Source organism: Danio aesculapii, chromosome 23 (assembly GCF_903798145.1).
Source record: "Danio aesculapii chromosome 23, fDanAes4.1, whole genome shotgun sequence".
Classification (NCBI taxonomy): domain Eukaryota; kingdom Metazoa; phylum Chordata; class Actinopteri; order Cypriniformes; family Danionidae; genus Danio; species Danio aesculapii.
Genome location: NC_079457.1, coordinates 39,582,080 through 39,595,224, shown reverse-complemented (window position 1 = coordinate 39,595,224; position 13,145 = coordinate 39,582,080). Strand labels below are relative to the sequence as shown.

At 38.2% G+C, this 13,145-nt stretch overlaps 1 protein-coding gene across 1 annotated transcript; it reads left to right on the top strand.

The window, feature by feature from the left end:
- Nucleotides 1-1,887: 1,887 nt before the first annotated feature.
- Nucleotides 1,888-10,013, top strand: pm20d1.1 (peptidase M20 domain containing 1, tandem duplicate 1). Its single transcript, XM_056449421.1, has 13 exons — nucleotides 1,888-2,139; nucleotides 3,339-3,425; nucleotides 3,498-3,733; nucleotides 3,830-3,916; nucleotides 3,991-4,124; nucleotides 4,208-4,327; nucleotides 4,511-4,586; nucleotides 7,571-7,632; nucleotides 7,711-7,789; nucleotides 7,882-7,953; nucleotides 9,345-9,510; nucleotides 9,654-9,753; nucleotides 9,833-10,013. Exons 1-13 carry the CDS (start codon nucleotides 1,926-1,928, stop codon nucleotides 9,945-9,947), a joined length of 1,548 nt encoding a protein of 515 aa, XP_056305396.1. The 5' UTR covers nucleotides 1,888-1,925; the 3' UTR covers nucleotides 9,948-10,013.
- Nucleotides 10,014-13,145: the final 3,132 nt, after the last annotated feature.

The window sequence follows — 13,145 nt, the reverse complement described above, 5'->3', positions numbered from 1 at the left end:
ACTAATCAATCATTTACAAAATACAGGTACTATTCATCCCAATTTTGCATACAAACCACACACTTGCTGCTACGCACATGTTTTAATATCAATAAACGCTATCATATTTTCATATTCAGTAGACTACATTGGTGCAAGACCGCTATTCTAAATACACTTAAATATTTCCTTCAATGATTTATGAAATTATGAATGCATGAATTCACAGAAATTTCATTGGCTGAGTCCCAACCGGAAGTCAGGTGACCGCAAATTGGCGGTTCTCTTGTTTCATCGGAAAACACGCACGTCAAAGTTATGTGAACATTCTCGTATCTAATTTGTGGTTACATTATGTCTACTATCAAAATGTTTAGGAAAAGTGTGAGACCATGCCCTCATCGTATTGCAATGGAGGACACGCATGAGTTTTGTATTCTGTGCTTGGGCGTGGAGCACGCTCGGGCGGCTCTTACCGGCTCTGACTGCGTCCACTGCCAGCGTTTCACGATAACCAGGCTCCGCTCCCGCTTGGCTGTGTTTACCAATTTAGGAACCTGTGCATCTGCACCTGGTGTTTCGAGCCCCGTGTATGCTGAGGCGGCAAGCGTGGCCTCCACAAACGAGCGCGCAGGCGCAGGTGTTCGCCCTCACTCCGAGCAACCCATTCTGAATGCGAAACCGGACCTTTTAACTACTTCCAGTCCAAACGACAACCAGCTTCCACCCTCAAAAAGGCTCAATATCAGGTCAGCGCAACATGTTATACCTGCTAAGCATCAAGCTTACTTTGAGATGCTTGATGTTGTTACTCGGGCTGTGGCTAGACTGAGTCTTGACTGGCCACGAGACACCATTGAGAAGCCCAATCGGCTGAATGGGATGTGTCTCATTGGAGACCAAGCTCACCCGTCAAAGCAGAGCCTTCCATTCTTACCTGACACCCATAGAGAGTTGTCAAGGTCATGGAAGACTCCTTACGCGGCCCCAGTATATCACCCAGTGTTGTCTTTCTCCTCTAATGTTGTGGGATTGAAAGAGCATGGCTATGTAGCGATGCCAAAGGTGGAACAGGCGTTAGGGAACCATCTCTCCCCTTCCACCGCATCGTTTTTTTGCACCCCAACATTGCCTCCAGGGCCCTCTCAAGTGACCTCTCGTCTGGTTGGTAAGGCGTATAAAGCTGCAGGTCAAGCCGGAGGTGCATTGCACACTCTGTCAGTGTTACAGGCGTACCAGGCCAAGTTGCTGGAGGACCTAGACACAGGCAAGGGCATTGGTCCTGAAGCAGTTACCGAAGTCCGCAAAGCTATTGATTTGTCACTTCGAACCATCAAGCAAACAGCCCAAGCCATTGGTCACTCCATGGCTGCAATGGTTGTCACTGAGAGACATCTGTGGCTGGATTTGTCCTCTCTGAAGGAAAGGGACAAGATTTTCCTCCTCAGTGCCCCGATATCTTCATCTGGCCTGTTTGGTGATGCGGTCAATGAAGTTCTTGAAAGGTTTGAGCAAGACAAAAGACTTTTTCCAGTGTTAAGACAGTTCCTCCCTCGTCGTGTCCAGGAGCCTGCAGCCTCACCCAGCAGACACTGGCATGAACTTCACACTTACAGAGAGGATCTGAAGGCCAGTGTGGCGGCTCGACTCCCTCCTCTTAGACGCAGACGGGCCAGGCGTCATGCTCGACGCTTCTCGGATGGCTTCTAAAAAATAGAAGAAATCTTATTTAAATAGTTAATCAAAATTAGTTTTAAGTGTTAAAATATTTTTGTTCTTTGTTAATCAAAAAAATCTAAAAAATAGGTTGGTCTAAGATAAGTTGGTCTTTACGTTTTGTTGTTGGTGTTATATCACACACCTTTTGTTGCGTCATCGTTGAGGCTATAAAACATATGAACCCTGATCTTACACATGATTGTCATTTTTTGCTGAGCGTTTGAAAGATGAAGACCAAATTTACCAAGAGGACTGTTTTGAAGTTTTTTGGGATACTATTGGCAATCCTGCTACTTTCAGTTTTAATTTTGTTTTTGGTTGTGATCGGTAGAACTTTTACTTTTAAAGTAAACAGAGAGCTTGGACAATGGGAAAATACAAGCACCATTTATCCCTATTTAAGTCCAGAACAAAGAGAGGAGCTGCTGGAAAACTTCAAAGGTAAGAAAAGTAAATGTATTTAGAAAAAGGATTTAATACCTCTTTATGAATGAATGGGGATTATTCAATCCTCGACCTTTAAAACCTTGACCTTTCCAAACTGGTAAACCATGAAACCAGTTATCGTCCCATGCCTTAACACATGGAAATACAGAAATGCACTGCAAATAGCACATACAACAACGAAAATGTGGTAGGGGAAGTTTATAGGTTGTTTATTAGATTATATGGAGATGCAAATAGTAAACATCAATTCATCAATCATTGACTAAACAGGCATGAAAATACTGACAACACATGCAAATACAGAAATGCACTGCAAATAGCACAAATCACAATGAAAATGTGTGCGAAAATTATAGATTATTTATAAGATTTTATAGAGATGCACTCCCACTGCAGAATCGTCCCAATTGATCTAACATTTTAAATTCTTTCCAAATAAGAGATATTAAGTCATCTGGTGAAATTGTATTCATATCGCAATAGGGCTGGGCGATTAATCGAAGTCATCATTTAGAACCAATAATATATTACTTTGATCAAATTTCAGGTAAATTTTCTGATTTAAACTTCTGTATCAAATGCAAGGGTGTGGTCCGGTGCATTATAATTTATTTTGTTTCCAAAGGTACAAGTTATTTATTTTTGCTTTTTATAAGAAAAAAAAAGTGACTATTGGTTTCATGCAATGTGTGTTTTAATTTCAGTTATTCAAAGTGGGTTCAATAAACAATCATAGATTGTAGATAGTGTGTGTTTCCTTCAATTATTTTCATTTATTTCATTCAGAAATCTCTCAATATGTGATCGTATTTACTGTACAAAACTTATCAGTGAACTGAGAGCAAAAAATAAATAAATAATCGTTCATTAATCGTAGTCAAGAATTTGCCAAGTCCCCAGCTCTATATCTCACAAAATAAAATAACGCAATGCTAGATTTTTCCAATACCGTGCAGCCCTAATTAAAACATTTTTAAAAGTTCTATAACAGTTGAACAGCACCCATTCTGGTCTTAAGACAATTGTGAAAAACCTCTTTCATCCACTTCAAATGTAAATTTTATAAACAGAATATTCTTTACAAAAATCAGTCTAAAGACTTAGTGATTGTTGAGTAAAGTAGGCTGTTTTCAGCGACGTTTCGATGTACATAAACGTTCAAATTCTCAGGTTTTCTTTTTATGTTTGTATAGTGGCAGTTCAGATTCCAACAGTGTCCTTTTCAGAGTCTGATCAGAACATAACTGCTCTGCAAGAGTTTGACCTGCTGCTGAGGAGAGGTAAGACTCATAAAACATTGGGAGTGTAACGATGTTTTCCATTCAAAACCTTTTTTTTTTTTGCCCCCTCAGTCTTCCCGAAGGTCTTCTCCTCCAGTCTGGTCAGACATGAGGTGGTGGGAAACTACAGTCATCTGTTCACAGTAGCGGGAGCAGATGCAGGCCTGGAGCCCTACATGCTGCTGGCTCACATTGATGTAGTGCCGGCTAATGAGGCAGATGGATGGGACGCTCCTCCTTTCTCTGCTCAGGAGCTCAATGGATTCATTTATGGACGAGGAACCATCGACAATAAACAGTCTGTGATGGTACAGTCAATCAACACCTCATCATTTTTCACTAAAACAGTTACACATATCTTCAGACCAGGCTAATGCTAACTGTGATGGTGTTTGCTGTTGAAGGGGATCCTTCAGGCGCTGGAATACCTGCTGGAAAAAGGCTACACTCCTCGCAGAACCTTCTACATTGGCCTGGGTCACGATGAGGAGGTCAGTCTCAAGGCCATTTGCAGAAATCACAGCAGAAATCTCATATTGATGCAGGTTTTTGTCTTTTCTCAAAGATCAATGGTCAAGAAGGTGCAGTGAAGATTGTGAATCTGTTGAAGAGTCGTGGAGTGAAGCTTCTTTATGTTTTAGATGAAGGTCTCACGATTATGGATGGTGTTGTTGACGGCCTGAATGAACCTGCTGCCTTGTGAGACCATCGATTTACTGCTTTAATATCATTGTTTTGATACTGAACTTGTGTGTAACCTTTTCCCCTGTGTGTTTCGGTAGAATTGGTGTAAGTGAGAAGGGTCAGACCACAGTAAAGCTGAGTGTCAGTACTCCTCCAGGACATTCATCCATGCCACCCAGAGAGAGCAGCATTGGCATCCTGGCATCGGCTGTTGCAAGGTAATAAATGGTTTATTTAGTTCAGTATGAAAACTGTTAACATTTTATTAAGAATTTAGAAAGTATACTATGTCAGAATGTAAAAAAAGTTAGCTTGAGTAGGGAAGGTAATAAAGAAAAGTAAGCAGAGCAAGAAAGAGTCTTGTTATTTTGTGTTTTCTTTTGTTTGACTAAATTTCCCAGGTTGGAGAAAAATAGGATGCCGAATCTTTTTGGTCATGGTCCTGAGCGTGCCACATTTGAGCACCTGGCACATAAGGTACCAATGTAACCGTCATGTTTTAAAATACTTGACAGAACACTCCTAATATTGAATTCTTTTATACTAGAGACTTAAGATATTAAAAGTGCAGATGTAAATAAGGAGAAAGTACCGCATGGCAGAATAGAGTAGAGGAACTATGACGTCAATTTATATGCAAAAACCTGGAAGCGAGTTAGCATTTTTGTAGTTTCGGTTCCCTCGTCCCAAAGTCAATGGGTTTTTTCAATGGGATTTCAGTTAAATCGCTTAAATAAGGTTCGTGGCTAACACAAACTCAAGATACTTTTACGCTTTATTCTACGACATAAAACACATCAGTTACATCTCACTCTTGATTTTTATTTATTTATTTTTTTAATCGGTTACGCTTCTTAAAAAAAAAAAGATGGTTGCTGAACTTGTCTGGAACACAGCTCACTTGTGTTGGGCATTTGGATTTGTCTGTTATTTAAGTATTTTCATGAATAGTATTTCATAGTTTGTAGTACTTTTCTAATTGGGAATTCATATTCCCACACATGCCTTCACTTGTAAAGACTGTCAAAACAGATTCATTTGTTGATCATTTATTTTAATTAAACGATATTATGGGGATACAGCTTACCTGGGAAACATATTAACCGTTTCCTGCTCTCAGTAATGCAAACGTGTGAATAAATGTGTAAGAAATACATACATATTAACTGTCATTTAAACGTGGTCAAAGGATTTTTCGTTGTTTCGTTTTTTTTCTTCATCTGAACACATTTAACTATCATAACTGCAATATTTACACTCCTCAATGTATAGCATATGTGACTGTATAAGCTGCGTTTCGCTGTACTTCGTGACAAAAAGAATATCGAAAGTTGTTATGTGTCCATGATGGAACTTGCAGGCATTGTCCCTCACGCCTCATTTCAGTCATCTGTTACTAAGGTACGTGGGCTGTAAGCACGCGAGCGATACACTTCTTTAAATATGTCTGATGATAATACTATGTAGGCACATTTATACATAGTTTCAAAACTTTTAAAAGAACCGTAAAGCAAAACAAAATGTATTTCTCATGTAAAAAATCTATTCAAAAGGCACGTAGGTCTGTGTGTTTTCGCGTATATATATATATATTTTAATAATAAATAGCATGGATTACAATATAATAAACAGAGAGATTAAATCTTTGTCATGGACCATATTTCTAAAAATAATCTTGAAAAGTTGTCGTTAGCAGGGTGGTGCTGACGTCACAGGCGAGCGCCCTGTAAGCGCTGTAGTCCGTTTATAGCCTAATGTTAGCTTTTCAATTCTATTCTAGCGTTAGCATTTAATATCCAAAAGTGCTAAAAGTTGTATTTTCGTGTGAGGATTATCCGGCTGGACAAAACGTGTAAATGTAATGAACTGTGTTTGAACACTGAGCTTATTATTTGCAATCTTCGCAAAAGCCTATGGGAAAATCCTATGGGAATTTTATCGAGGGAGCCAGTTTTATGCTAGCAGCCGATTAGCCTACAAGGTGATGTCATAATTCCTCCGCTCTATAAGCTTCGCCTTGTAAATAAGAGCCTGTGGCCAGTTGGTAAAGTCAGCGTGTCACTGCAGCTGCATTTAGAAACAGTCAGTGTCCTGTGATGCACACTTTGTACTGCAAACAGCATCTAAGTGATCATGCATATGTCATGTATTATTGCATGAGTGAGGCAAGCAGTTAATTGAACTATTTCCCAATTGACCCTTCGCTAAGCCCCGCCCTCCTTAGTAACTGTTGTTACGCCTGTCAAGCTTTCGTGCCTGGCATGTCTATTACAATATGTATGCGCCAGTCTCAGACATTGCCAGGGATATAATTGGTCATTTTTGGCCAACAGGTGAGATATCCGAGAAAGTCAGACAAAAAAGGACTGCAGTATGCATTACAGGGGTATATTCACAACTTTAAAACGCAACCGATTAGAAAATAATTGAATCAAAATTGAAGCTAGGTTAGCCTAGCCGCCTCATACGCTGACCATTTAACAGGTCAGTTATGCACAGCAGAAGAGGTGACATTTAAAAATAATCTAATAATAACAAATTAAAGCATGATTTCTCTATTTTTAGCCAAAAAGCCTTATAGACTAATTGTAGTGCAATGAAATATAGCATTACTAACTGACGAGGGGACAGTGCTTCTTCATAATTCATTCATAAAAAGAACAGCCAGAAAGGGGATTTTATTATTATTAATCTGACACCAAATATAAAAGCAGACACTAACCTTCTATAACATCGTCACCAATGACTAAATCTCCAAATAACAGACAAAAACATCAGTGAACTGTAGCTCTGACATGGACATGAGTGTTTTAAATTACGTAAAAACAGCTGCGGGTGAAGTATATTGATCGCAAGTTTGTTCTGTTGATATGTAATTTCAAATATTCGTAGCTTAAACCAGATGGAAATATGATTGGATTGTGCTCGCTCTAAAGCTATTGCGAGGGCTCAAACGGAGACATAATATCGTAATATCGAGCGAAAAAAAAGAAAAAGACAGCTGTGAAACATTCTACTTTGTATTTTTGTAGGAAATATAGTTTAGATCTTTTTAGGGTAAGAGGTTTGTGAGTTATTGGCGTGTCAGGAATATTGAAAACAAAACCAACTTAAAGCCACTCTTTTAGCGCCCCTTACACAGCTTGATCCATGCTGGCATTTCTCCCCTTGGGTTTTAGGTTTTGGAAAGGGAAAAAAATTTCCACCATCCTGTCCAAACTTTTAGGATATTTTGTATCAGATTTGCACAATCCATATGCACAACGCTTTGGCTTGTTTCCCTTGCTTGAAAGCTTGACAGACCTCCTGCACGTAGCTACGGTTGCCACACCCTAAAACCGCCACACACCATTCGTGGCTTAGCGAAGGGTCAATTCAAATGGAGGAGAATTTGTCTGAGATTGGTTGAGATATTGTTGCCATGTAAACACTTTTTTCATAATTTCTCTTTTTCCTTCTAGTTCGGGTGGTCGTATAGAATGATTATGTCTAATCTGTGGCTCTTCTCTTCTCTGCTCAGCAGGTAGGCCTCATTTCTGCTCACTGTAGTAAGTTGTTAGCACTTGTCGTGATCTGTAACAATGTTAAACCATATTTGCAGTGTTTTGGAAGGACAGCCTGACACAAATGCCTTTGTGAGGACAACGACTGCAGTCACCATGTTCAACTCTGGTGTAAAGGTGGGCTGTTATATGCATTCTTTGTCTATCTGTACATTTAGATAAAAAAAAAGCTCTTGAATGGTGATCTGACTATTCTCGTTGTCTGACAGATTAATGTGATGCCGGCATATGCTGAGGCCTTTGTCAATTTCCGCATCCACTCATCACAGACAGTGCAGGAGGTGAGAGGCACAGCATTGGCACAATCAGATACCTCACACTTCGTTTCATTTGCATTTCCAGAAGGAAATAGCAGACAACACAGGAAGCTTTAGCTCTACCCTTATGCAAATCTACAGTTGCAAAAATCCACATAAATACAGACAATCATCCATTGCAGGGTTTAAAAACACCCACCAAATGTGGTGTGAAAACCAACCATGGTGGGAAAGACATAAACTACCTGTTCAAGTTATGATTTTTAAATAGTTTTCCAAACATGAGCCTCCAAGATAAACAAAACAGTGTAAAAATGAAAATAAGCATGTTGTAGCAAATTTTATATATTAAATGTATTTAAATATAAGCAGTGTTGTTAATTATTTATTTGGTAAAACTTTAGTTTAATTCTCACAAATAACTAGTGGCTTTTTAACTGCATGTCATTAAAATGTTGGCTGTTAATTACCACTAATAAAGTGCATATTCTGCACGATCTTATTTAACTTTCCTTATCCTACCCAATATTAAACCTAACTACCTTAAAGATGAATAAACATTCAATTAGTCAATATGTGCTGTTAATGAAGGAAATATCTGAATTTTGTGTGAGCAATATCACATTTCACATATCACATTTTAAGATTATAAGGCTGATTGGCATGAAATGCCATGCTTCTACAGAGATTTCCCAGAATTTCTCTGTTGCAATCGGGAGATCACCATAATTAACCCTGAAAAAGTCAGAGCAAAGCAAATACTATCATTTTCTGTGGTGTATATACAGCAATAAAAAATACAAAAGGGAGAGATCGACTTATAATGTCACTTACCTGATCTATAATGATTTGTTCAGCTGTTTTTCTCCCCTAAGGACTTATGCGTTGTCTGTCCACATCTTGTGGCGTAACATCAAGATGCACTGAATCTGATGCTCCGAAATTATAAATAATAATTAAAATGGGCACTATCCTTATAAATAAACTGCATAGTTGCAATCTTAACAACTAGATTCTCCACTAAAAAAAGCATCAAAAGTACATTATGTTGTCCAACAGCAGCAATATTTGTCAAATTGTAGAATGTCCTCTGCTTGTCAATGTATGTGTGCGGAATAATACACAAGTAATACACAAGGGTGAAAAGGCAGCACTAGTGCTGTTATTTGCAGAATATTGCACAGACAGAATTGTTGTATAAAACTTTATATAAAAATACTTTGTATTTTCCTATATAATTTTCTTTTTTTCTTAATTTTTGTATTGTTTTTTATATTGGTAATGTTTGTCTACCAAGTAAATAAAAATGTATAGGAGTGATCACAGAATTGTGTTGATCATATGATTAAGTACTCAGTTTTCAAAACGTTTTAATGTTTACTCAAACCAAATGAATTCCCCTATTTCTTAACTAGGTTCTCAACCTGATTGAATCCACTGTATCCGATAAGCGGGTGAAAGTGGAATTCATCAATGGATTTGACCCTCTGCCCATCAGCTCCTATGAGGATGACACGTTCGGCTACCAGATTATCAAGAAAAGCATTCAGGATATCTTCCCTCGGGCCACCGTAACTCCAGGTGAGGCTTCAGCTTTGTCACCAAACTCTCACTGTCAAGAGCTCTGGCAGTTTAAGTGCACATTACATAAATCATTGACTCCCAAAGAGCTTCTCTCACTCTTTGTTTTGACAACAAATGAGCTCTATGATTTGCTCTCATAGGCATCTGTGTGGCCAACACTGACAGCCGGCACTACACTCAACTGTCTCCAGACATCTATCGCTTCGCCCCTTCATGGTACAAACCTGGAGATTCTGCAAGGTAAGACACATGAAGATGATATTGAAGTGGCTTATGCTGTAAAAAGACTAAATATTAACCAACTTGTACTTTCCTTTAGATTTCATGGTGTGAACGAGAGAATCTCCATTCAGAACTATGAAGAGATCGTGCTGTTTTACTTCCAGCTCATGCAGAACAGTGATGTCAGGAATCTGCCGACACCTCGCACCTAAAATGTTACGTTTGTATGCTTTGGTTCTGACTAAATAAAAGTGGTTTGTAGACTACTGTTCAAACTCTTTAGCATCAGAATGATTTTTTTTCTAATCAAATTTGTTTTTAGATAAATTTTTACCATTTTATTCAACAGGAATTCAAAAAAATGACAATTTGTATTGCAAGAAAAGATTTAAAATGTTCTTTTTTTTTTTTTTTTTTTTTTTTTTGTAGTCCTACATGCTAAAATGCATTACAATTTCCACAAAAGTAAGAACCTTAAAGGGCACCTATGGTGAAAAATCTACTTTTAAAGTAGTTTGGACAGACATGTATGTAGGTATAGTGTATAGACAGTCATATTGGGGTGATATAAACACACTCAGTCCTTTTTTTTTTTTTTTTCAAATTTAACAACATAACGGTGGACCAATTTGAGCGGTTTTCAGACCGATCGCAACATGACGAAGGAGTGCGGCCCCCCTGCCCACCAATATTGATTGACTGTCGCGCATTAAGATGTCTCTGTAGTAACGCATATAATCATATCCACAAGACAGAACGTGCTCAAAGCAACCGGAAATAAAAGGTCTGTTCAGATTGCTAGGATCATCAATCATCAAACGGGATCAAGAGTTTTACAAGTTTAAAATGTTTTAAAACCGTGCATGTTTATCATGAATTACAACGATTTACTTCATCAGCACGGCCGCGTGTCAGAACAGTTATAAAAGAAAATGCTTCAATCCCGGTTTGTGGACGTTAAATCGGGTTTATTTTGTACATTAACATAACAGATATCCATACAGCAGGGGAGATTAACCTGTATCCTGTCACATATGCATGCAAAAAGAGTGCAAAGCTAAACCTGCCCTGTCTCCCTGTGTATGTGTGTCTGCGCTGTGTGTGAACTTTATAACGACATTGTGGGTGACTCATGGTTGCAACTCCACAAAAAAAAAAGCATCAAATATTCATTGGTAAAGTTCTTATTGTAGTATTTCTCAAAAATGTTAGGTGAGATCTGATTCCTGAGGCAGCCGAGGCCCACAATTGAGGCATGCTGCTGACAGGCAAGTGGGAACGGTGGGCGGGGAAGATTAGCCTTAAAAGGCCCAGTACAAAAAACAGCAACAACATTTTACCAGCTATAATACAGAAACTTCAGACAGCTATGATAAGTGATGTTTTATAAACAAATTTCGGGAGGAGCACGCGCAGAAGTTTCAGTATCAAATACGTCATTGACAATTATTCTATTATCCAATCAGTTCTTGACCAAACCCCTATATATACCAAAGCTGTCTTACCTGCAGCATCTTACGACTTTAGCATCCCTCCACCACCCCGTCACCTCACCTCTTAAGCATTACAATCCCGGGGGGAGCGTTCTGGGGCCGGGCTAGATACTTCGCTCGAATCCCTATTCCTCTCTGTCTCCTGATAAGAGGAATAACTCGAGTTTAGGTGTCTTCCCCGAGCTCAGAGCCCTCTCCCCGGACAGCACACCAAATACGCTTTATTCTGAAACTATTGCAAGTGTGAACTCGTGAAATAATCTGATAGATGTTTTGAGCTGAAACTTTAGACACATTCTGGGGACACAAACGACTTGTATTAAACCAAGGTGCCCTTTAAAGTTTAACACCATACTTGTCAATTATTTGTGTCACTTGAAGTGTTTTGTGTAACATTGAAAACTGGATGATTCTGGAAATTCTGTTTTTGTCATAAACATAATTTTGTCATCACCAGAATTTGAATACAAAAAGTGCTCTAGAGTAGCTTAGTTCATGTGTCTGCTCTTTTGGGTAAGGAGTTCATCTCTAACCTAACTAATGTAACGCTTGGAACTTCACCGTGCCTCTTGAAATATGTTCTCTTGCTAATTCAACTCATACGGTTGGATGAGACCATAGGAGGTAAGAGGCCATCACTCGCACGAGTCGCCCAATAAAATATAAACAGAGGCCGCACCCCATCTTTATGTATTTCAGTTGCTGTGTTGGAACCGCAGCGATCACTCCCGCCCCCCAAACACCATTTACATCCTCATGTGTTGTAGCACTGTTGATGAGCACACGTGCATCTTCCTCTGTGTGTAAAACTGTGATCGGTTCATGAAATCGGCCAGACTGGCGACTAACGATCGAGAATTCATCAGAATAAACTGCAAAAGTAAGTCAGAGGCACGAAAAAAATGTCTAAAAAATATATTAAAAGCCTTTATTGATATGGCTATTCCTTAAAACTGCACCTACACATTTTGGCAAACACTTGCCTTCATCACTTGCCATTAATTTCGAGTGCCTTGAACTTACTTTTGCTATTTATATAATATTTGACTTGATTAGTATGTTTTTGATCTGCTTATTAACCTTAGTGACTACAAAATAAATCTTTCAACAATAATACATTTATTAACCTCAAACTATTTCCTGAAATTATGTAAAACTAAAAGATACAACATTATATAAAATTATATAAAATATATTCAACCGGTAGCCTTTTTTTGTATAAGCTAACAGATTAATATATTGAAATGCCAATTGCATCCCATTCTAGTGCAGATATGAAAAAGACATTTCTTGCCCTTTCATGGTATTTCTTCTTTCAAAATCAGTGTTTGCAATTATCAATTTTGAAATCATCCCTTTATGAAAAATTCTATGTCCAACTTCATTTTTTGGGGGGTGGAAAATGTATATATTTTATAGATTAGAAATGCTATCTATTCTGTAAGTGTAACTTTAAGATTAATTTTGAGCATCTTCAAGGTCAGCTGCGTATGCACATGTCCAAACAGACCACTGCTATTCACTGAATTCAACATCTTAGATCACAGGTTATCATTTTCCTCATATACTATAGATAGTCTACTGTAACTCAGAGTTTGTATTTTTAACTTTGCCCTGTCACCATTGTCAATGATTAATAGTGAAAGTTAGATTTAAAAAAAAAACAGTATTCAGACTTTTATGGGTGTGAATGAAAGGATAGTTGCCCTTCACCATAATCTTGCAAAGTCATCAAGATACAGAGAGCAGATAAAGATTCATATTGTCATAACAGAGGTTATAAACTACATAAAGTTATATATTTTACCTTTTGTCTTAACCTCAGTGTCAAACTTTAGTCAATGATTTTCTTTTCCATCAAAAGTGAGAAAATACAGATCTGGATAATTCTGATTACAGATTAAATTGGACGTAATG